Source organism: Erinaceus europaeus, chromosome 8, assembly GCF_950295315.1.
Source record: "Erinaceus europaeus chromosome 8, mEriEur2.1, whole genome shotgun sequence".
NCBI classification, from domain to species: domain Eukaryota; kingdom Metazoa; phylum Chordata; class Mammalia; order Eulipotyphla; family Erinaceidae; genus Erinaceus; species Erinaceus europaeus.
Window position 1 is genome coordinate 31571407 of NC_080169.1, and position 22515 is coordinate 31593921.

General features: G+C 36.7%; 1 protein-coding gene across 1 annotated transcript in view; it reads right to left on the reverse strand.

Moving 5' to 3' along the window:
• Positions 1–22515, reverse strand: part of ABCB5 (ATP binding cassette subfamily B member 5) — a 138212-nt gene that overhangs the window by 53124 nt on the left and 62573 nt on the right. The window contains exons 15-19 of the mRNA XM_060196112.1: positions 20757–20897; positions 14172–14315; positions 12253–12357; positions 11968–12045; positions 6341–6424 (exon numbers count right to left, since the gene is read on the reverse strand). Coding sequence (XP_060052095.1) covers positions 6341–6424; positions 11968–12045; positions 12253–12357; positions 14172–14315; positions 20757–20897 — 552 coding nt within the window. The remainder of the gene's footprint in view (positions 1–6340; positions 6425–11967; positions 12046–12252; positions 12358–14171; positions 14316–20756; positions 20898–22515) is intronic.

The window sequence follows — 22515 nt, forward strand, 5'->3', positions numbered from 1 at the left end:
GCGCAGGTGGCACAAAGCACAAGGACCAGCATAAGGATCCCGGTTCAAGTCCCTGTCTCCCCACCTGTAGGGGACTCAATTCACAAGCGGTGAAGCAGGTCTGCAGGTGTCTATCTTTCTCTCCCCCTCTCTGTCTTCCCCTCTTCTCTCCATTTCTCTCTGTCCTATCCAACAACAACGACATCAATAACAACTACAACAATAAAACAAGGGCAACAAAAGGGAATAAATAAATTAAATTTAAAAAAAAACAGAAAAAAAAATAAACCAGCGCTGTAATAAACCTCCCATTAGATAATACCCAGCAAAGCCACTGTAAGTCAGTTGCTTTTAATTATAATAGAAACTAATCCAAATGATATAAAATAATAAAAAAAGAAATATTCCAAGGACTGCAAAAGCTGAATAAGGGCAAGAGATTGGTATACTTTAACAATGACTCTTTAGTCACTATCAGGCCACCCCATCAGCTGGGGCCCTAATCAGGGGAGTCCTGAGATTCCCAAACAGACATGATGGGTCTAGACCTCCAATAAATCCCTCTCTCCATTATTACTGGTCATTCCTAGCAGAAACAACACAATAGGCTCATTTGTGGGTCCCCATAGGATGTTGCCCTCTACTTGGATCAACAATGGTAGAGAATGTTCCATCCTCAGAAGGGAGGCTGGACAACATAATCTATGCTACACCTAAGGAAGATGGGTCCTGATATTAGGGCAGCTTGGAATGTTCCTACTGATGACCACAGAATGTGAGCTCAGATCTACAGGGATGCAGAGGTCACATACGCTCTTAAGCTGAATATGGGCCCCAGATCACATCAAATTGATGGGGTTTACAGTTAACATTATTTATAAGACTTTCCCATATTTGTGAGTTACTTTCTTTCCTGATCTAGCTTTCTGGTCCTTCTGACAGCCATAGCATCATCTCACCAGACAATAATTAGGATCCACCTACATATCAGATTTCAAGCTCAGGCAAAACAAACAAACAGACAACAACAACAAAACTAGTATAGCCACAGACCCTTTGGAATATAACTAAAATATGCCTACTAACTATCTACAAAACGGAGACTCCCCCCACCCCCCAACTCTTCATCTGCACTATTCCAGCCTTTAGGTCCATGATTGCTCAACAATTTGTTTGGCTTTGTATGTTAACTCTCTTTTCAACCACCAGGTTCCAGATGCTAGCATGATGCCGACCAGACTTCCCTGGACAGACAACCCCACCAATGTGTCCTGGATGTCTGCTTACTCAGAGCCCTTCCCCACTAGGGAAAGAGAGAGGCAGGTTGGGAGTGTGGATCAACTTATCAATGCCCATGTTCAGTGGGGAAGCAATTACAGAAGCCAGATCTTCCACCTTCTGGCTCCCACAATGACCATACTTCCAGAGGGTTAAAGAACAGGAAAGCTATGGGTGGGGGTGGGGGGGGTGGGATACAGAGTTCTAGTGGTGGGAATTGTGTGAAGTTGTACCCCTCTTATCCCATGGTTTAGTCAATGTTTCCTTTTTATAAATAAAAAATTTAAAAAAAAGAAATATGCAAAAAAGAAATGAAACTATCAGTTCACCAAAGACAGGCTGCCAGTGATTAGGTCAGATATATTAATAGCTACCTTAGTCAAATAATGGCCACCAAACAGAGAGGCTCTATGAATTAAAAATAGCAGAACCCTAAGTTATACAAACAATAAGTTTATATCAAACGTAAAGACAAATGTGATATATATTACATAAATAAAAGGAAGCTAAGAACTCTTGTACTTTTACCTAGTAAGCTAAGCTTTCAGTTAAAAAAGGTAATAAAAGACAAAAATAGACTCTGTCACTCATCAAGGAAACAATTCAACAAGAAGATGCAATTATTAATATCTATGCACACAATATAGGTGCCATTAGACATAGAAAACACTAACATACCTAAAGCAAGACAATGACAGTAACAGAGTAATAGGGGATCATGGCACTCTGCTTATAACAGTGCATATATCATTCAGGCAGAAACTTAACAAAGGAGTAATTGCTTTACATGAAATATCTGACCATATGAATTTACTAGACATATATAGATATTTCCAATACAGGGACTTGGTGGTGATGGGCCTAGTAGAGGGCACACGTTACCATACATGAGAACCACATGATCAAAATACTAAAAAATTAGAATAGATGGAAAATTCCTTAACTTAGTTGAGTCCATAAACAGCAAGCCTATAACCAACATCATTTCAACGGTGAAAAACTGGAAGCATTTCCACTTAATCAGATACTAGATAAGACTGCACACTATCACTATTACTATTCAGTATAGTGTTGGAAGTTCTTGGCATAGCAATCAGGGGGAGAGCAAGGAATTAAAGGGATATAGATTAGAAAAGAAGTCAAACTGCAGGGAGTCGGGCTGTAGCGCAGCGGGTTAAGCGCAGGTGGCGCAAAGCACAAGGACCAGCATAAGGATCCCGGTTCGAACCCCGGCTCCCCACCTGCAGAGGAGCCGCTTCACAGGCGGTGAAGCAGGTCTGCAGGTGTCTATCTTTCTCTCCTCCTTTCTGTCTTCCCCTCCTCTCTCCATTTCTCTCTGTCCTATCCAACAACGACAACAACAATAATAACTACAACAATAAAACAACAAGGGCAACAAAAGGGAATAAATAAATAAAATAAATATATTAAAAAAAAGTCAAACTGCCACAATTTGCAGATGATATACGTAGGAAAACCTAAAGATCACAGCAGGGGGTCAGGGGGAGATAGCACAATGGTTATGCAAAGAGATTCTCATGCCTGAGGCTCTAAAGTCCAAGGTTCATTTTGCTGCAGCACCACCATAAGCCAGAGCTGAACAGTCCTTTGGTAAACAAACAAACAAACAAAAACCAAACAACCTTCTGGAAGTGAGCAGGCAATATGGTAAGGTGTCAGGCTATAAAATTAACATATCAAAATTGGTGGTATTCCTTTATGCAAACATTAAGTCAGAAGAAGAAATCCAGAAATCAGTCCTTTTCAGTATAGCAGCAGAAACAACAAAATAGCTGAAATAAACCTAACAAAAGAAGTGAAGGCCTTGTATACTGAAAACTAATAGCTGCTATTCAAGGAAATAGAAAAAAATACAAAGAAGTGGATTGTAAGAATTAACATCATCAAAATAAATAGTTAACCCAGGGCCATACACAAATCCCCATCAAGGTCCAACCAATTTTTGTTAGGAGACTAAAACAAAAGCTACAAATGTTTATATGGAACCAGAAAATACCTAAATCACCAAAACAATTTCGAGAAAAAAAGAACAGAACTGTTAGAAAAAAGAAAAAAAAAAAAGGAAATAAAACAGAACTGGAGGCATCACAGTCCTAGATCTCAAACTCTATTATAAGGCTATTATAATCAAATCTGCCTGGTACTGGAACAAAAATAGACATACTGACCTGGGGGATAGAATGAAGAGTCCCCAAATAATCCCCCACACCTATGGACATCTAATTTTTGGTAACATGCCATAAGGTACTGCCTGTGGTCCAGGAGGTGGCAAGGTAGATAAAGCATTAGATTTTCAACCATAGGGTACTGCCTATGGAGACACTTTTGGAAGGTGCTGGAAGGATGTTAGCAAGCAACCTCTTCCCATATACTCTGCAGCTAGCCTGGAGGAAGGGCCAGGTGCCAAGATGTCTGCATCCTGCACTGGTATATGGCCTTCTACCTCACTAAGGCCATAAAATGCAGATGTGAGCATGCAGAGACAAAGGCTAAAGTTAATTCCGTCAGGATCTGCCTCAACATCCAAGCTTTTAAAGGGCTTGATGGCTGAAGGTGGCACACCTGGTTAAATTAACATATTACCATGGAGAAGGACCTGAGTTCAAGGCCCTGCTCTCCACCTTCAAAGAAGAAGCTTCAAGAGTGGTGAAGCAGGTCTGTAGATGTCTTTATCTTTCTCTATTTCTCCCCCCTCCAACCCGTGTCTTAATTTCTCTCTGTCCTATCTGTTATAAAAAAGGAGGCGAATGACCACTGGGATTGTGGATTTGTGGTGCTGGCACCAAGTCCCAGCAATAGCCCTGGTGGTAACAACAAAAACAAAAAAGTGAAAGGAGCAGAAAACTTGGGGTTCTCTCTCACTCTTGAGGTCCTGCATACATTTATGGATGTATCTTTCTCTTTTCTATCCCTGATTTGCTTTAAAAAAAATGCTTGCCTTTCTGAGGGGAAAAAAAATGATCTTTCTATCATTCTGAGGTGATCACTGCTTTTTCTTCTGCATGCATGGTAAGGAACAAAGTAAACTCTATAGCTCAGAATTTTTATTTTTTAACAGAGAAATTCAAAGTTTAATATTACTTAAGTTAAAAGTTGGAAAATTTATTTTGTACACATTTTCTCACAGTTGAAATTTTACTTGTGAAATTTTATAGAGGTACTGAAGAAAGTTAATAAATTACTTTTGATCTCTTCTACACTATCTTACTTCTCATACTAATGCTTGCCTTTGACATACATTATATTAGTGATTTTGTCAATAATTTTTAATAATTCACGTATTTTGTTTATATTTATATTGTGACCAGTTGTGACTAAATATATAAACTTTTAGTTAATAGACATTTAATTTGTATAAAAAGTTATAAAAATCTAGCTGTGCAGTGTGTGTCAAGCAAAACAGGCTCATTTCTAGGTAAACACATGAATATAACTATGCAAACCTTTTGTTAAATAGGATATCGTTGTTGTTGGGAAAATAACTGAACTAGAGCATCATACTTTGAGGTGCCCAGCTTGATTCTCAGCATTATACATACCAGAGTGGTGCTGTGGCTGTTTTCTTTCTTTTTTACCCTTTCCCCCTTTTTCTTCTTCCTTCCTTCTTTCTTCTTTCCCTCCTTCCTTCCTTCTTTCTCTTCCTCTCTCCCTCCCTCCCTCATGTGAAGCTCTCTCATATGTAATTAAATATTTTTTTTTCACTAGAAGTCCAATGTACTATCCATTGTGCCACAGTCACCTTAAATGTTTTTTTTTTTTAATTTCTACCAGAGTTATTGCTGGGCCTCAGCACCTGTACAATGAATACAATGAATCCACTGCTCCAAGTGGTCATTTTTTTCTTTTCTTTTCTTTTTTTTTTTTTTTTTTCTCTCCAGGGTTATTGCTGGGGCTCAGTGCCTGCACCATGAATCCACTGCTCCTGGAGGCTTTTTGTTTTTCTTTCCCTTTTGTTGCCCTTTTTTTTTTTTAATCATTGTTGTGGTTATTATTATTGTTGTTGTGTGATCATTTCTTTTATCTGATAAGACAGAAAGAAATTGGAGTGAGGGTGAAGATAGAGAGAGAGAGAGAGAGAAAGACATCTACCACTGCCTTATGCTTCTGAAATTGCCCTGTTGTAGGTGGGCATCAGGGGCTTGAATTTGGGCCTTGCTCATGATCATGTGTACCCAACTAGATACACCAACTCCTGTATCCTAAAATAAATTAAAAAAAATTTTTTAATGTATTCATTGGTTTTTGGATGGAGACAGAGAACTTGAATAAGGAGGGGGAGTTAGAGAGAAGGAGAGAGAAAAAGAGACATTACAGCACTGCTTTAGCACTTGTGAATCTTTCCCTCTGTAGATAGGAACTAAGAGTTTAAACTCAGGTTCTTGCACGTTGTTACATATACACTCTACCAGGTACAATACTGCCTTGTCCCCTTAAAATAAATGTTCTAAAAAATAAGCACTATACTGTTTTCTAGGGGAAGGAAAAACTAAGTTTTTTTTAATTGAAAGTTCTAAATTGTATGTTTCATTTGTTATATTTTCCTTTCTGATTATTTATTTCTGAACTCTTATTTAGTCCTTTAGCTATCTTCGTACATAAGCTAAATCTTTCTTTGGTTAAAGAAAAAAAAAAAAAGCACAAAAACAAAGCAAAGCAAAACAGCTTTAGAATTGAATTTCTGAATTTCTTTGAAAGTCCCCGTTTTGGTTTTGCCACCAGGTCTGCTGCTTATCCAACACTCCCTGTAACCCCTCCCCCCCATTTTATTTAATAGGAGAGAGAAACTGAGAGGAGAAAGAGAGATAGACGGGGAGAAAGAAAAACACACACCTGTAAATTTACATGTCTCGTAAATTTACCCCACTGTAGGTGAGACCAGGGGCTTCACTCCAGCTTCATGTTCATTGTATTGTGTTTGCTCAACCAGGTGCACTATTGCTACTTAAGGGAGTTACCTGGCTTCTTTAAGGATGAAGTCACTTTAGCATAGCTCACATATATACACAGACACACATGAATACTAAATATTCATTTTAAAATGAAGCAGTATATGTATACTTACTCCTTGAATTTGGGCTATATCTACAGCTAGTATTGTTGTTAAGGATCCTGTACTGTTTTCTTTATCATCAAACCATGAAATATCCTATAAAAAGTGAGAGAGAAATTAAAAGTTATAAAAGATTCTTCTTTAACTTATGATTTTGTTGAAGTCAGAATGTATTTGGCACTCTCAGGTACTTAATTTTTGTGGAAATTATGGATTAAATAACTTATTTCTCACTTCATAAAATAAAAATTGACTTTGCTTGAAAGTTCATTACTATGTAACAATAGTATATAATAATAAATAGTGAAAATGTTCATGTTAAACCACTTAGTAATTTGTCATTTTATGGAGAATAGATTCTACTTAAAGAAGTAAGGGGTGAACAATTCAGTCTATAAGTATTTCTAAACTTTTCTGCCTAAACTGATTAATGACAAAAAAAAAAATCTATCTTCTCTTTAGGACCCAGAAATACAAGATTATCACTGATACTTTTTTTTCTTTATTAGGGGATTAATGATTTACAATTAACAGTAAAATACAGTAGTTGGTACATCAATGATACTTTTTTTTTGCCTCCAGGGTTATTGCTGGGGCTCTGTGCCAGCACCATGAATCCACTGCTTCTGGAGGCTATTTTTTTCCCTTTTGTTGCTCTTGTTGTTTAACTGTGTGGTTATTGTTATTATTGTTATTGATGTCATTGTTATTAGATAGGACACAGAGAAATTGAGAGGGGAGGGGAAGACGGTGAAAAGGAGAGAAACACCCGCAGACCTGCTTCACCACCCCGGCTCAAACCCGGCATCCTTAAGCTTGTCCTTGCGCTTTGCACCATGTGTGCTTAACCCGTTGCGCTACCGCCCAATGTCCCCATCAGTGATACTACTTACTCCCTAGATTTTTTAAGTATCAGACATTCTGAAAAGCTAAAGAAGCAGAGAATCTGCTGTAAGCCCCCTGCTTCCATGTAAAGGGAAGTTTTTAGTAATGGTATAGCAACGCTGTGGTGTTTCTCTTTCTGTCTTACATCTTTATCTGGAAGAAAGGAAAAGCAAACTCTGTCACCAAAATACATGCAGACTAAAGGAGGAGTTAGAAAAAAAAATTACAAGCAACAAAATAATAATGTAACAACCAATTTCACTTTAACAACAGAGACAATACTTCTTAATACTTCTTAGTAACTCTTAAACCTGAGAAACCCTGGCTTCTTTTCTCCTTTTTTACCCTCTATCTTCCCCTACCTCCCTCTCTCCTTCCATTCCTTCCTTTCTTTTGCCATTGATTGTTTCTTCTCATTAATTTAAAACAAAATGCTTACTTCTTTTGTGGATTAAAACTATGTAGACAGTGATTCTAAAAGATGACTTATTTTTAATGAACAGAGAACAAAAGAGCTGACTTACTACATGAAATCAAGATTCTGACACTCAGGATTTGTAAAGAATTTGTAAGGAAACAACATTTTAACAGTCTAAGTACTGTGCACTAATCACACAGTTTTGAGAAGAAAGTCCCCATGGAGGAACATGGCAGGGGTGTGTACAGCCTTAGCATGCCAACATTACTCTGTAAATTCCTGCATTTTAAGGTGAGACCCTGCACTGGTAAGGATCCTACATCCTACAGAAATTATAGTTTTCCCTGTACAGATACACACCAGCAGTGACAACAGCTATTAATACCTTTGAAAGGGAAGACATTATCTGTTTTTATTGTATACTAAAATAAGCTAATATATTTTATACATTTTCTAATTGATTTTTTTTGTTTCAGTATGACATGGCATATACAAAGAACTTTAGATAGAGATGAAAATGTTGAGAATTTATTATTGAATATTACATCCCTGATTCTATATAATTTTCTATAATGGACATGCATAGACTATACATGGGATTCGTCCTAGTCACTGTCTGCTGTTCATTCAGTAAAGTGTCTAAATTTGCTCTATGATAAATAAGCAATCATACTTTGCAAGGATTATTTCTCCAGCACTGGGAATATATGCTAAAGTACTTAGCTGAATTTCTGGAGCATAACTGGTATTAAGTAAAAGTTTGCTTGCTTTCTCTCTTATTGATAGAAAATGACTATTAAATAAGGCCAATGAATACACTAGAAATTATGATAACATTGTGATAAATGGTCTGTATTTTCTCATTTAGTCCCCCCAAAAACTCTATGAGGTGGATACTATGATAATTCATCTTTTATAAATGAGGAAACTGGGGCCGAGTGATGGTTCACCTGGTTAAGTGCATATATTACAATGCATAAGGATCAGGTTTAAGTCCCTAGTCCCCACCTGCAGAGGGGAAACTTCACAAGTGGTGAAACAGTGCTACAGGTGTCTCTCTGTTTCTTTCCCTCTCTATCTTCCCCTTCCTCTCAATTTCTGGCTGTCTCTATCCAAAAAATTTAAAAAAGGTAATAAATAAATAAATGCGAAAACTAAGGTACTGAGAAATTAAGTCATGTGCTCAAAGACATATTGTTGGCAACTGTCAAGGCCAAGATATTAACCTACAAAAAGAGATGATTTTTTTTTAATTAAAAAATTATTTGTTGTTTTTAGCCCATCTTGAATGGAGTTTGAAGAAATTATGTTAAGTGAAATAAGTCAGAAACAGAAGGATGAATATGGGATGATTTCACTCTCAGGCAGAAGTTGAAAAACAAGATCAGAAGAGAAAAAACAAGCAGAACTTGAACTGGAGTTGTATTGCACCAAAGTAAAAGACTCTGGTGTGGGTGGGGGAGAGAGTACAGGTCCAAAAAGGATGACAGAGGACCTAGCGGGGGTTGTATTGTTATGTGGAATGCTGAGAAATGTTATGCATGTACAAATGATTGCATTTACTGTTGAATGTAAAACATTAATTCCCCAGTAAAGAAAAAAAAATATTTGTTAGGGAGAGACAGAAATTGAGAGGGAGGAAGGAGATAGAGAGGGAGAGAGAGGGGCCTGGTGGTGGTGCTTCTGGTTGAGTGCACATGTTGCAATGCACAAGGACCCAGGTTCAAGCCCCTGGTCCCCACCTGCAGGGGAATGTTTTGCAAGTGGTAAAGATGTGTTGCAGTTATCTCTCCTATCCTCTCCCTCTCTACTTCTCCTTTCCTTCTTAATTTCTGGTTGTCTCTATCAAATAAATAAAGATAATACAAAAAAATTAAAAAGAGAGGGAGACAAAGACACCTGCAGCATTGCTTCCCTGCTTGTGATACTTTCTCCCTATAGGTGGGAACTGGGGGCTTGAACCTGGGTCCTTGCACATTGCAACATGTGCACACAACCTGGTATACCACTGCCCCGTCCACAAAACCAGATGAGTTTTATATCAATTATCTTGTTCTGTTTCTGTAGTAGTTACCTATTCTCTCTTACATAGTTATTACTATTTTAAATTCTTCTAGAAATAGTTGTTGAGATTCCTTAGTGATTACCATTAATGCCATCATCTTAATATTTAGAGAGGCCCTCAGAAGCACTAGACAATCTATAGAGAAATTGGAAAAAGTAAACTGTCTTAACTGGTCAAAAACTCAACAGATCTATAGGTCAATATTTGCTATTAAGAAGTAGAAATTGAGTTCTGAAACATAGCGAACAAGATCCAGGAGAAATAGCACAACAGTTTAATCAACAGACTTTCATACTTGAGGCATGAGAGGTCCTAGGGTCAGTCCCTGACACCATGATGAGCCAGAGAAGAACTCTGGTTAGCAAACAGACAGACAAACTCCCACAATGAATTATTTACAGCCATTGAAGTCAACAATTAGAACATTTTTTTAAGCTGGAAGAATGTTAAGTAACCACTTAAAATATAGATTTTTATACCTACAGTAAGATCACACATAATTTAAAAATACTCAATTTCCAGATATCTCAAGTGAGTTTTTAAAATGGTTATAAAAAGCACTGAAAGTCTTAGCATGCTTGCTAAGCCTTAACAAGTCATATCTTAGGAAAAACCCAATTATAAGAGTTAGGTAGAACTGCATTTAGGAGCTTCCTTAATTAAAGACAAAAGTGAAATTGAGAAGAGCCAAATATATTGCTTTTTGTTCTTTTCCTCTAATTAAATAAGATGTAAGAAGCACCTCTAACCCCCCCCCCCCCACATAATAAATAGGGAAAATAAAAGCTAGAGCTAAGCTTAGAAACCAAGTTGACTTTATAGGGGAATTTAATAATAGCTGTTGACTACTGTAGGGTTTCTCTGTGTGTGGAATTGAGAAACAAGGATAGAAACACAAAATGAAACTTGGACTGGGTGTGTTGTATTCCACCAAAGCATAATACTCATGGGAAGGAGGAGGACACGTGAGGGTGAAGAGGACTCTGGAGTCCTAGACTTAATGTTAAGGGTGAGAGTGTTTTGTAGGTATTACCACAAGTAGAAGTGAAGTTGTACTCACATGCCAACAACTGTACTGTAAACCATTCTCCCAAAAAAAAAGACAAAAAAAGTGAAAAAATGTAAAAAAATCAAACCTCACATTATCATAAAGTATTTGAGGAAAAGAAAGTATTGACAAATTTTTTAAAAGTAAGTTTAACATAAGTGAAATGTGCAGGCTTTATCTTGCTGTAAGTAGATTTTTTAAAAAAAAATTAAGGTGTGTCTTCAGTTGCAGAGCAACAATCAGACAGGACTGTTTTTAGCAGAGGGTATCAAGCTGCTTCAAAGCATTAAGTTGCTACTGGCAACCTCCCACTCTGCTGCACTTTATATCTTGCAGTTCCCTAAGAGCACAAAGTTCCAGGAGTTTTGTTACATGGCAGGTCTCTAAGCTATATTCCTAAAAGTCATAAGATGTAAAAAACTGGTTTTGACGCCTGGACTGGAGTGACAATAACTCTATTTCTGAAAAGAAATGACTCAGGTAGGAAGCCATTTGCTTCTGCACATTGAGTTCTGGTGACAGTTAAGTGAGGTTAAGGGCTCCAAATGATTACTGGCTTTCAGCGTAATCTAATACACTTTAGTCTCCTGAAAGAATTTTAGACATGCTAATCTGAAGAAACATTCCACTTGCCTCCAATACTCAATTCTCAAGATTACTACTTGATCTACCTATTTTTAGTTATTTTACAGGTGTGATTGATCATTTGTGTGTTGCAAGCTGACCTGCCACTAAGACCGATGTTATCTAAGTTCAAGAGTTTTCAGAAGAGGACAGAGAGACTGACTGTTTTAAGTGAAGAAAGAAAACTGTAAGTTGGTATATGGATGAGAACTAGATGAATTAACTTCTCTGTTTAAAATGTTTTTCAAGGTATTTTAACACTCACCTTTCCTTCTCAGTTTGAATTTGGTATCCCATCCTTTAATACTACATTATACATGAAAAGGATGTTTTATCAAGATAAAATGAAACAAGAGATGGAATCTTAAACCCCTGTTTTCACAAATGGCATTTTGAACATAATAGTTTTTTATTTACTTCGGTTACAAATATGCACTATAAAAATTCTGGTGTTCAATTTTTGCTGCTCAGAACACAATAAGCGTATATTTAAGTGAATAAAGGAAAGACCACATCAAAAAACTGACTGGAAAAAACTCAAACCAAGACATTTTAACATATATTTTAAATAAAACAAAAAGTATCAACTATACACTGACCTGATATATCATGGCTTTAAATGCCAACTGTCTTAATCTCATGGTTAAAATTTCCCCTGCTCTGCCATAGAATAATCCCTGGAAAACAAAAAAGACCTTTCTTGAAAGAAAAGAAAGGGAGAAGAAAAGAAGAAAATTTACATTTATTTTTTGCTCATTTAATTTCTTTGTAACATTTATTTGCTTTATAGTTATTTATATTTTATTTAATTATGATTATAAGCTAGAAAGGCTGATATAATAATGTGATCATGTTCAAGCTTGTTTAATTTATTAAAAACTTACCTGCATGAAAAAACTGACAAAGCAAATAACACCTAAAATGACAAATATGATGGAATAAATTTCTGCATCATGCTTTAATGTAGCTTTATCATCATTTTCAAACATCTGGAAAGCAATAAATTCTTTTATTAGATTATTGGAGAAAAAGTATAAAACAGAAAATACTGAAATGCATATCCAATAGGTTTTTATTCTTTTTTTTTTTTTGAATGGCTTTTAACATAATGAGATTACATACACATTTCTGGGGGGGAAGAATGAACCATTAGTCTATCTTCTATATTAAGTGTATTTGAAGAAAAAAAAAAAGCTGTTGCTAAATGGATGAACTGGAGGTGATAACACTAAGTGAAATAAATGAAGTGTAAGATAAATACTGGATGGTCTTACTCATATGTGGAATATAGTTAACTAAAATAGACAAACTTGCAGGAAGGAAAAAATAATCAAACTGGTTCAATTTGTGTGGAGACTATAGCGTTTAGTAGAGGGGAGGGGAGGAGATAGGAGGGAACTAGGAGGAGAAATCAGGAGTGCACAGTAACTTGGGCAACTGATATGATGAGTCTTATATACCCCCCCACATATATTAAGTGTGAAACTACAATCCTAAAATCTTATTATATTGTAGACGAATGTTAAATCAAATTTCAGATTTTACTGTTAATTTTTTCCTGTAAAAATGACTTCTCTGGGGGTCGGGAGGTGGCGCAGTGGGTTAAGCACACGTGGCGCAAAGCGCAGGGACCAGCGTAAGGATCCCGGTTTGAGCCCCTGGCCCCCCACCTGCAGGGGACTCGCTTCACGGGCGGTGAAGCAGGTCTGCAGGTGTCTATCTTTCTCTCCCCTCTCTCTGTTTTCCCCTCCTCTCTCCATTTCTCTCTGTCCTATCCAACAACAAAGCAACATCAACAATGGCAATAATAACCGAAACGAGGCTGCAACAACTAGGGCAACAAAAGGGGAAAAATGGCCTCCAGGAGCGGTGGATTCATGGTGCAGGCACCGAGCCCAGCAATAACCCTGGAGGAAGAAAAAAAAAAAAAGACTTCTCTATCAACTATGATTAGCATAGCACACTGCCAAAGAAACCAATTTGCTTGAATTATTTTTTGTAACTTTTTAAAATTAAAAAAACTTTAAAAATTGTCTTTATTTAGTTATTGAATAGAGATAGCCTGAGAGGGAAGGAGGAGATAGAGAGGGAAAGAGACTAGAGACAGCTTCTTTGTGAGTACAAAGCTTTCCCCCTGCAGGTGGGGACCAGGGGCTCGAACTCAGGTCGTTGCCCATTATAACATGAGCACTCAACCAGGTGTACTAAATGTCTGCTGTGGAGAGTTGAATTTGGGATTTGGAGGCTCAGGTGTATGAGTCTTTTGCATAACCATTATGTTATCTCTCCCACCCTATATTTTAGTAAATTCTAATTACTCAGACATAGTAAATACACATATATTGGAATCTATGTTGACAAATAGTCACTTTGCAAACCTGACAGACTGAAAGCATGAATCTAGTAAGATCCTTGAATCCATCCACTCCCCCACCCCCATCCTAAACTCTGCTCCCTGTCCTTGAGCTGACTAGTAATAAAAAGTGACCATTGTTCACACTAGTTGAAAGGAGAATAGTTATAGTTGTCTAAGTCATTGCTTCAGTGCTTTGGAATGCTGATACAGTGCTAGAGTCAAAATTAGAAAACAAAGCAATTTCTTTACTTATCACTCAGTTAAATACTTACTTAACAATGGAGGTGGTTTATCCCTTCAATCATTATTTAACCTTCCTATCATAGATCCCACACTAGCAATGACCCACCACAAGTCTTCTTACAAGGTCAGAGTACAGCAGTTCCATTCTCTGGGGATACACATTATTTAAACTTGTTAAAAATGTTAGCAAATTAGTTTACTTACAGTTACAATTTTTGCAAAGATGATGGAAAATACTGGATGGACAGTTCCATTTAGAACAGAAGCTAATGTCCCCAGAGCCACAGAAGGCCATTCAGGCTTGTTTAATTTAAAGATTTTTAATAGAGAAACTTCAGGAAGAGTTGTCTATAAATAAAATACATTGATCAAAACTCCAGTTTGAAAGCCTAACAGAAACTAAAGATAGTCAATTTTAAGCAGACTTAATAATACAAAGTATAAAATATAACAGGTGACAGAATAGAAAGTAGATTTTGTCAGAAAAATTTCACTGCCCATTATCACTGATAATGACCCCTAAGCCTAAATTAAAGGAACCTTACTTAAAAGTGATTGTCAAATTTATCATCTTTTGGCATTTCACTCAACTGCTTTCATTAAAAAAGCATAACTTATCTTACAGACATATTTTCACGCTTTATTTTTTTGTCTAGGGTTTTCATTGGGATTTTGTGTCTGTAAGATTACATTACTCTGGGCAGACTCTTTAAAATATTTTATTATTAAATATTTTCTGCAATGGGGCAAGGGAGATACAGCTATTTATGCAACAGACTTTCATAACTATGCTCAGAGGTCCCAGATTGAACTCCTAGAACCACTATAAGCCAGAGCTGAGCAATGTTGTACTAAAAAAAAAAAAAAAAAAAAAAAAGAATCTTTGAAATATATACACTTAGAATTAAGATTGAAAGAGAGATGGATAGGTGAGAATGAAAGGTACTGTGAAGACATGAAGTGTTATTCTATTTTTTTCAAAGCCATTCTTCTAAAATTTATTTATTTAATCCAAGATATTAAATAGACAGGGAAGGGAGCATAACAGTTATGCAAAAAGACTCTCATGCCTGTAGCTCTCAGGTCCCAAGTTCAATCCTTCGCACCACCACAGGGCAGAACTGAGCAGTACAGTGGTAAACAAACAAACAAACACTTTGAAACTCAGCTCTGGCTGTGTTGTGCTAGAAGTTGAACCCAGGATCTCAGAGCCTTAGGTATGAAAGTCTTTTGCAAAACAATTATGCTATTGTCCTAGCTTCCAAGCCATATTTTTATTTGTGATTAGTAGTGTTTTAAAACATTATACAATTATAAAGGATAGTCCCATATTGTACCCACCATCAAAATTCTGTGTCCCCACCCACCCAAAGATAACCAGTATAGTCCTCACAAAGTCTGATTGTTTGCATTTATTTTACAAATATGTGTGTATCAGTTTTCTAGATTCCATATCAGTGAAACCACCTGGTAGTTGCCTTTCATCTCTTTTACTTATTTTGCTTAGCACAGTCACTTCTAGTTCCATCCATTCTGTCCCAAAGAACAGAATATTATCTTTTTTTGATTGCAGAATAGTACTCCATGGATCATATATTCTGTAACTTTAACAAAGTTACTGTGAATAAAGCTATGATCATAGAGGTGCACAAAAGTCCCTTCAAATTAGTGTTTGTATGTTTTTTAGATAAATGTCTAAGAGTGGTATTGCATCATAAAGCCACTCTATATTTATTTGTTCTGTCTTCCAAATGGGTTGCACCGATTTGCAGTCCCACCAACAGTATAGTAAAGTCCCTTTTTCTCCACAACCTAGCTAAAAATCTATTATTTTCTGTTTTGTTGATTTAGGCCATTCTTGGATGTGTGAGATGGAATCTCAGTGTAGTTTTAAGTTACATTTCTTTTTTTTTTTTTTTGAGAATTTATTTATTTATTTATGAGAAAGATAGGAGGAAAGAACCAGCCATCACTCTGGTACATGTGCTGCTGGGCATTGAACTCAGGACCTCATGCTTGAGAGTCTAGTGACTTAGCCACTGTGCCACCTCCCAGACCACTACATTTCTTTTTTTTAGAATTTATTTATTAATGATAAAGAGAGAGAAAGAACCAGACATCACCCTGGTACATGTGCTGCCAGGGATTGCACTCGGGACCTCATGCTTGAGAATCCAATGTTTTACCACTGAGCCACCTCCCAGACCACAAGTTGCATTTCTCTGATAAAGTGGAGCATTTTTCCCCCCTATATGGGCTATGTTTATCTTTTCTTCTTTTTTAAATTTTTATTTATTCCCTTTTGTTGCCCTTGTTTTATTGTTGTAGTTATTATTAATGTTGTTGTTGGATAGGTCAGAGAGAAATGGAGAGAGGAGGGGAAGACAGAGGCGGAGAGAAAGACACCTGCAGACCTGCTTCACCGCCTGTGAAGCGACTCCCCTGCAGGTGGGGGGCTGGGGGCTCCAACCGGGATCCTTACACCAGTCCTTAGGTGGGCTTTGCACCACCAGCGCTTTACCTGCTGCGCTACTGCCCGACTCCCTATCTCTTCTTTTGAAATCTGTCTATTCAGTTATTTGACCCAACTTTTTTCCTTCTGTTGAGCTATAAATTCTTTTTATTTAAGGGGGCTGGGCAGTAGTGCAGTGGGTTAAACCTACATGGTGCGAAGCGCAAGGACTGGCCTAAGGATCCCAGTTCAAGTCCCTGGCTCCCCACCTGCAGGGTTGAGGGGTCACTTCACAGCTGTGAAGCAGGTCTGCAGATGTCTTTCTCTCCCTCTCTTCCCCTCCTCTCTTGATTTCTCTCTGTCCTATCCAACAACGACAGCAATAACAATAACAACAACAATAAACAAGGGCAACAAAAGGGAAAAAAAAAAGCCTCCAGGAGCAGTGGATTCATAGTGCAGGCACAGAGGCCCAGTGATAACACTAGAGGCTATATATATATATATTATATATTATATATAATTATATATATATTATATATAAAATTTTATTTTTTAATTTTATTATTGGATAGAGACAGAGAGAAATTAAGGGGGGAAGATAGAGAGGTAAAGAGACAGAGAGAGACCCTCAGCCCTGCTTCACCATTAGTGAAGATTACCCCTTAAAAGTGGGGACCAGGGGCTTGAACTGCAATTGTGTACACTTAACCAGATGCGCCACCATCTGACCCCTGAGCTATACAGATTCTTTAGAGTTGTTTGACATTAATTGCTTATTAATGTCAGATGTGTGATGTGCAAATATTTTCTCTCAGTTACTGGGTGGCCTGGTTATCCTTGTATAAGTTGCTTTCAAAGAAGAAGCTTTTTGCTTGATGTATCCTCATTTGTTTTTTCTTGTTTTCATTTCTCATGACCATGGGGTTGAGTCTCCAAATACATCTCTGACATGAAGATCCTGCAATGTTTCACCAATGCTTCCTTCTATATAGTTTAGAATTTCTGTTCTGATATCTAGGTCTTTGTTATATTTTGATCTGACTTTGGACAATGGGTGAGAAACAAAGAGAGAAGAAAGATAAATACCACAGCATTGCTCAACCACTTAAGAAATTTCCGCTTTTGCTCCTGTGGTGTTTGAGGGCTCAAACCCAGGTCCTCTTGCATGGGAAATTGTGTGCTCTACAAAGTGAGCTAGCTTCCAGACTACAACATGTTTTTTTACATAATACTAATTTTTTTTTTTTGTCAAGAGAAGTCCTCATGTGTTTGTAATTTTACAGCTCTGAGGCTGCTTTTTCATTCAGATATAGAGATAGAGAAAGAGAGAGAGATGCCAAAGCAACAGAGCTACTCTCAAGTGTCATGGCACTGCCATGTGGTGCCAGGATTCAAACCTGAATTAGGTGCTTGGCAAAGCAGATGTCTCACCTGCTCTTGTCTAAGATACACAGTGGATTTAATTCAGCAATGCAAACAATCTGGATAGCTTTTTGGGTAAATAATTATTTTGAAAAACAAAATAGTGAACTACTAGGCATTTTGTACATTAAAGCATTCTCATGATATTCACTCTTGAAGTAATGACATCTGTGAACTAGAATTTGACTTATTAAATCATATTATATGAACAAGTGGTGGTTAAAAAAGCGGTTTAGGGAGGTGGGTAATTGGATAAAGGGGATTAACTGTTGGTAAAAGATGGAAATCAAGACAAAAGTGGTGATTATAATGTAGTGTATATAGATGTCAGATTTTATTTCTGTTATACCTGAAACTTATTTTTTTCAATTTTTTTTTGTTATTGGATAGAGACAGAAAGAAATTGAGAGAGAAGGGGAGATAGAGAGGAAGAGAGACAGAGAGACGCCTGCAGGCCTGCTTCACCTCCTGTGAAGGGACTCCCCTGCAGGTGGGGATCCAGGGGCTTGAACTGGGATCCTAATGGGTCCTTGGGCTTTGTGCCACATGCGCTTAACCCCCTGTGCTATAGCCTGGCTTACCACACCTGAAACTTATATAGTATTTTAACCAATATTCCTTCAAGGAAGGTTTTCTTAAATTTTATTTTTTTATTATCTTTATTTATTAAATAGGGACAGCCAGAAATCGATAAGGAACAGGGAGATAGAGAGGAAGAGAGACAGAGAGACACCTGCAGCCCTACTTCACCACTCACAAAGCTTTCCATCTGCAGGTAGGGACCAGGGGCTTGAACCCAGGTCCTTGCACAATGCAACATATGTGCTCAACTAGGTGCAACACCATCCGGCCCCTCAAGGAAGGTTTTTGAAGAATATACCCTAAAAATCTATAGTCTTTAAAATCTAGAATGTCTAAACCACATGTAGATTGGGTTATTTAGTAATTTGAGTATCTACTATTTTTCCTTCTGAAATTCCTGAATATCATTCCCATAAAGAATCTCATTTTTCACTCAGGTTACTGTTTAAAAGAACATGAAAACAATAACAACAACAAGACCAGTTAAATAACAATACCACACCATTTCTTTGCTGAGCAGTAGGATGACTTTTCCTTTACAAAACTATCTTGTTTTATAGTGAAACCAAAATTAAGTGTGTGCCTAAACATAACACCAGTAAATCACAGAGCCAGCAGTTCTTCTATATAATAATCTACCCTTTTGCCTCTGGGAAAATATATGAGGAAATATAAATAGTGTAAATAAAAATAAAATATAAAATAAAAATAAAATATAAATAGTGTTATCGAAATGGAAAGGAATAATGTGAAGTGGCAAAAATAAATGAATAATTTCAGTGGAACCATGAAAGACTGCACAAATTAAGTATGCTGGAGATTATATCATGCTTTAAGAATATGGTATAAAATACATGAAATTATACATATTTGACAAAGAGATGTAAGAAGTGGCTTCATGGCAATGCATGCTTTCTATTACTGACTCAGCTCCCTGGTCCAGTATTTCACTTTATCTTTATAAGACACAGAGAGAGAGTGAGAGCAAGAAAGAGACACAGAGACCAAAGCACTCCTTTACCATGAAGTTCCAGCTGTTTTGTCCTTGTTCCTGTTTCACATGGTGCAGGAACTGAACCCAGGGCCATGTATGTAAGGCACATGCTCTACACTTTCTATTTTCTGGCATTATTGCCCAGGCTAGAGCTACCAGTATAATACTGAACATAAGTGTTAAAAGTATACATCCTTGGCTTTTCCCTGAACTTATTCTTTCCCCATTTTGTATAACACTAGTTATACTTTGTTATTGTTGTTGTTTATATCATTTAATTGGCTAGGGAAATTTCTTTAGTTCCTTTTCTTTGTTGACCATTATGAGTAATGAATGACTGCATTTTGTCAAATCAGTTTTCTGTATCAATTCTGCAGACTGTCTTTTTCTTTGAAATTTATTTTATTTTAATCAGAACAATACTCATCTCTGGCTTACAGTGGTACCCCAAGGCTGAATCAGTAAAAGTGACTATGTGAAGGCTGACAGTAATTGAGGAGGGGGTTGAGGATACTGGAAGAGTATGCAGTGTAGTGAGATTAAGAGGGAATATTTTATGAAGGGTCTTGAAAAAAATTCAGAGTTGGGGCTGAGAAACAAAGTATATGGTGGCCATGTTGAGGGAGGCTGACTGGAGATAGAGCAGTATGACTTTAAGTAAGGGTGAAAGCTGAAGAGAGATAATATGAGATATAAGGAGGTGAAAGCAGAGTGAGCGGGACTTGGGAAGAGGTGTAGCTAAAAGCAAAGCAGGAACATTATTATTTAGGTTGTGTCCTATGACTGGAGGATTATTTTATGCATATACTGAAGCTTATCTGCATTTAGGGAGTGAAGGGGATTTGGGTCCCTATATGATTTATGGTAGTCTTGAATATCACTGATGGTATCTGTACTACATTTTCCAGCCTTCTGTTCAAACTCATTATTTGTCTCACAGGAAAAAATACTATGATAGTCTCAAAGAATATTTTTGTTTCAATGATGACATATAGGGAGAGTTATGTTACGACCTTTTTATTAGTGTCATTGTGATGCTAATGTGAAGTTAAAGAAACTTAGCGATGGGCTAGGAAGACAGAATAGGTTTTACTAAACACTTTTATGTCTGAGACTCTGAAGTCCTAAATACAATCCCCAACACCATAAGCTGAAGTTGGGCAGTGTTCTGGTCTTTATATCTCTCCCTCATTAGAAAATATTTAAAAAAATGAAAATAAAAAGATCAATATAATAGCATTTCACCATAAATAAAATATAAATATTATAAGATCTATTATAAATCCAATCTATTAGGAAACACATGAGAGAAACTTGTTGACGATTGAACAATTACCTTTTTATATTGAATGGCTTCCTCAGACTTCTCAGTAAAGTCCGAGTTTATACTATTTATAGAGCACAGAGGAACTGAGTTGGAAGTTTTTTCAGTAGAATATGCCATTGATCCCATTTGTTCATCAGTCTTTTTAATATCCTTAAATGAAGAATACACAAGTCACTATTAGAATAATGCCTTAAAAGCTTAAAGAAACTTTTTCTCTTTTCAAAACTGAAAACAAACAAACAAACAAACTGGGAGGAGTCTATTTTTGTATTTGTTTTGTTATTTTATTGTGTGTGTGGGGGGGTTAATAGTTTATAATACAGTTGTTAACACCTGGGTACAATTTCTCATCTTAAAGGAGCTCTCTAAATCTGTATAGTTTCCTTCCCTGAAAATAGCATTTCCTGCTCATTCCAGGTTTGATAGAAAGCTTTAACTTTTTAAACTTTTTTGATAGAAAGTTTAACTCATACTAAAGTGTTCGCCACTGAGTCATTTAATGGATAACTTATAGTTTGTGGCCCTTCTTTTTCAAAGACCTGTTTAAGTATCTGAAGAAAACAATTCCTTAATCCAAAACAATTCTTCCACTACAAGAACAATATTACAAAGAGTTTTGTGAGACAAATGACCTAAGGGTCTTTTTTTTTTCCTCCTTTCAAATATTTCCTGGGGGTGTATAAATCTGTAATAGGTACTTAAATTAGACTGATTTTAGATATGAGAGAGATCTCAGAAGTCAATAATGCCTTCCAGATTTGCCACTGCTGCCCATTCCAAACTAACCATGAAGCAAAATTGGTGAGGCTAGTTCTTAAGCAGTAGGAAATTCCAAAGAAAGCAGGTTAACATTAAACTGTTTAAATCACAATGTAGGACAAAGTTCTAAACCAGTTTTCTTGAAGTCCTGTTTTTGGTTTCTTTTTTGCTATTCTCAGATGAATTCAGTTTTAGTGAAATATATCATATATTCTCTGTTAATCTGATTGTGTTATGAGTAAATTTGGAACTTTGACATGTAAAGAAAGGAGATGGCAGCTCCGAACAGGATGAGGAGTAGAACTGTAAAGACTATATGGCTATAAGTGTAAAGGAGATTATGCATATGAAAGGCTTCCTGGGTTACTGTGAACCTTTGACAAGTTAACAACTGTTAACCAGTCATTTCAAGGTTCAATGACATTTAAGCCAGCCTTCTATTATCCTAACATCTTTAACCAGACATTCTTTTATGTTATCACTTCCTTTTTTGCTATGAATTTCTCTAGTTAGAACCTACACCCTATAATTTATATTAATGTGTCCTAATTAAAAAAAAAAAAACATGTGAAATCCAGTAAGGTAAACTACATGGCATACAGAAATGTTGAGGCTAAAACACATGAGGCTGCCACATGACCCTAGCATTATCTTTTCATGCTTATAACAATTTATAATAAATGCATAATTTTGTTTCTGTAGTTAAGCTTTAAATCTTTAGTGTAGGGATTATGTGTCAATTTTTCCCCCAAAAGTTTTAACCAAAAGACCACATTATATAGAATTATACAGACTATTTTGGATCTGTAGCACAAACCTCTGAAGCCATGTGTGGTGTGCTAGGCAACTGTTGGTGCCATGTAGTCATTATTATTATTATTTTTTAACTCTCATGTATTGGGTTGTAGGAAAAGTCTTGCACAGAAAAAAATACATCATAGCTTTTCCAAAACCCAGTATTACCTAGTACAATGCAGGGGTTATTAGATATGCCCATTTTACTCAAAGA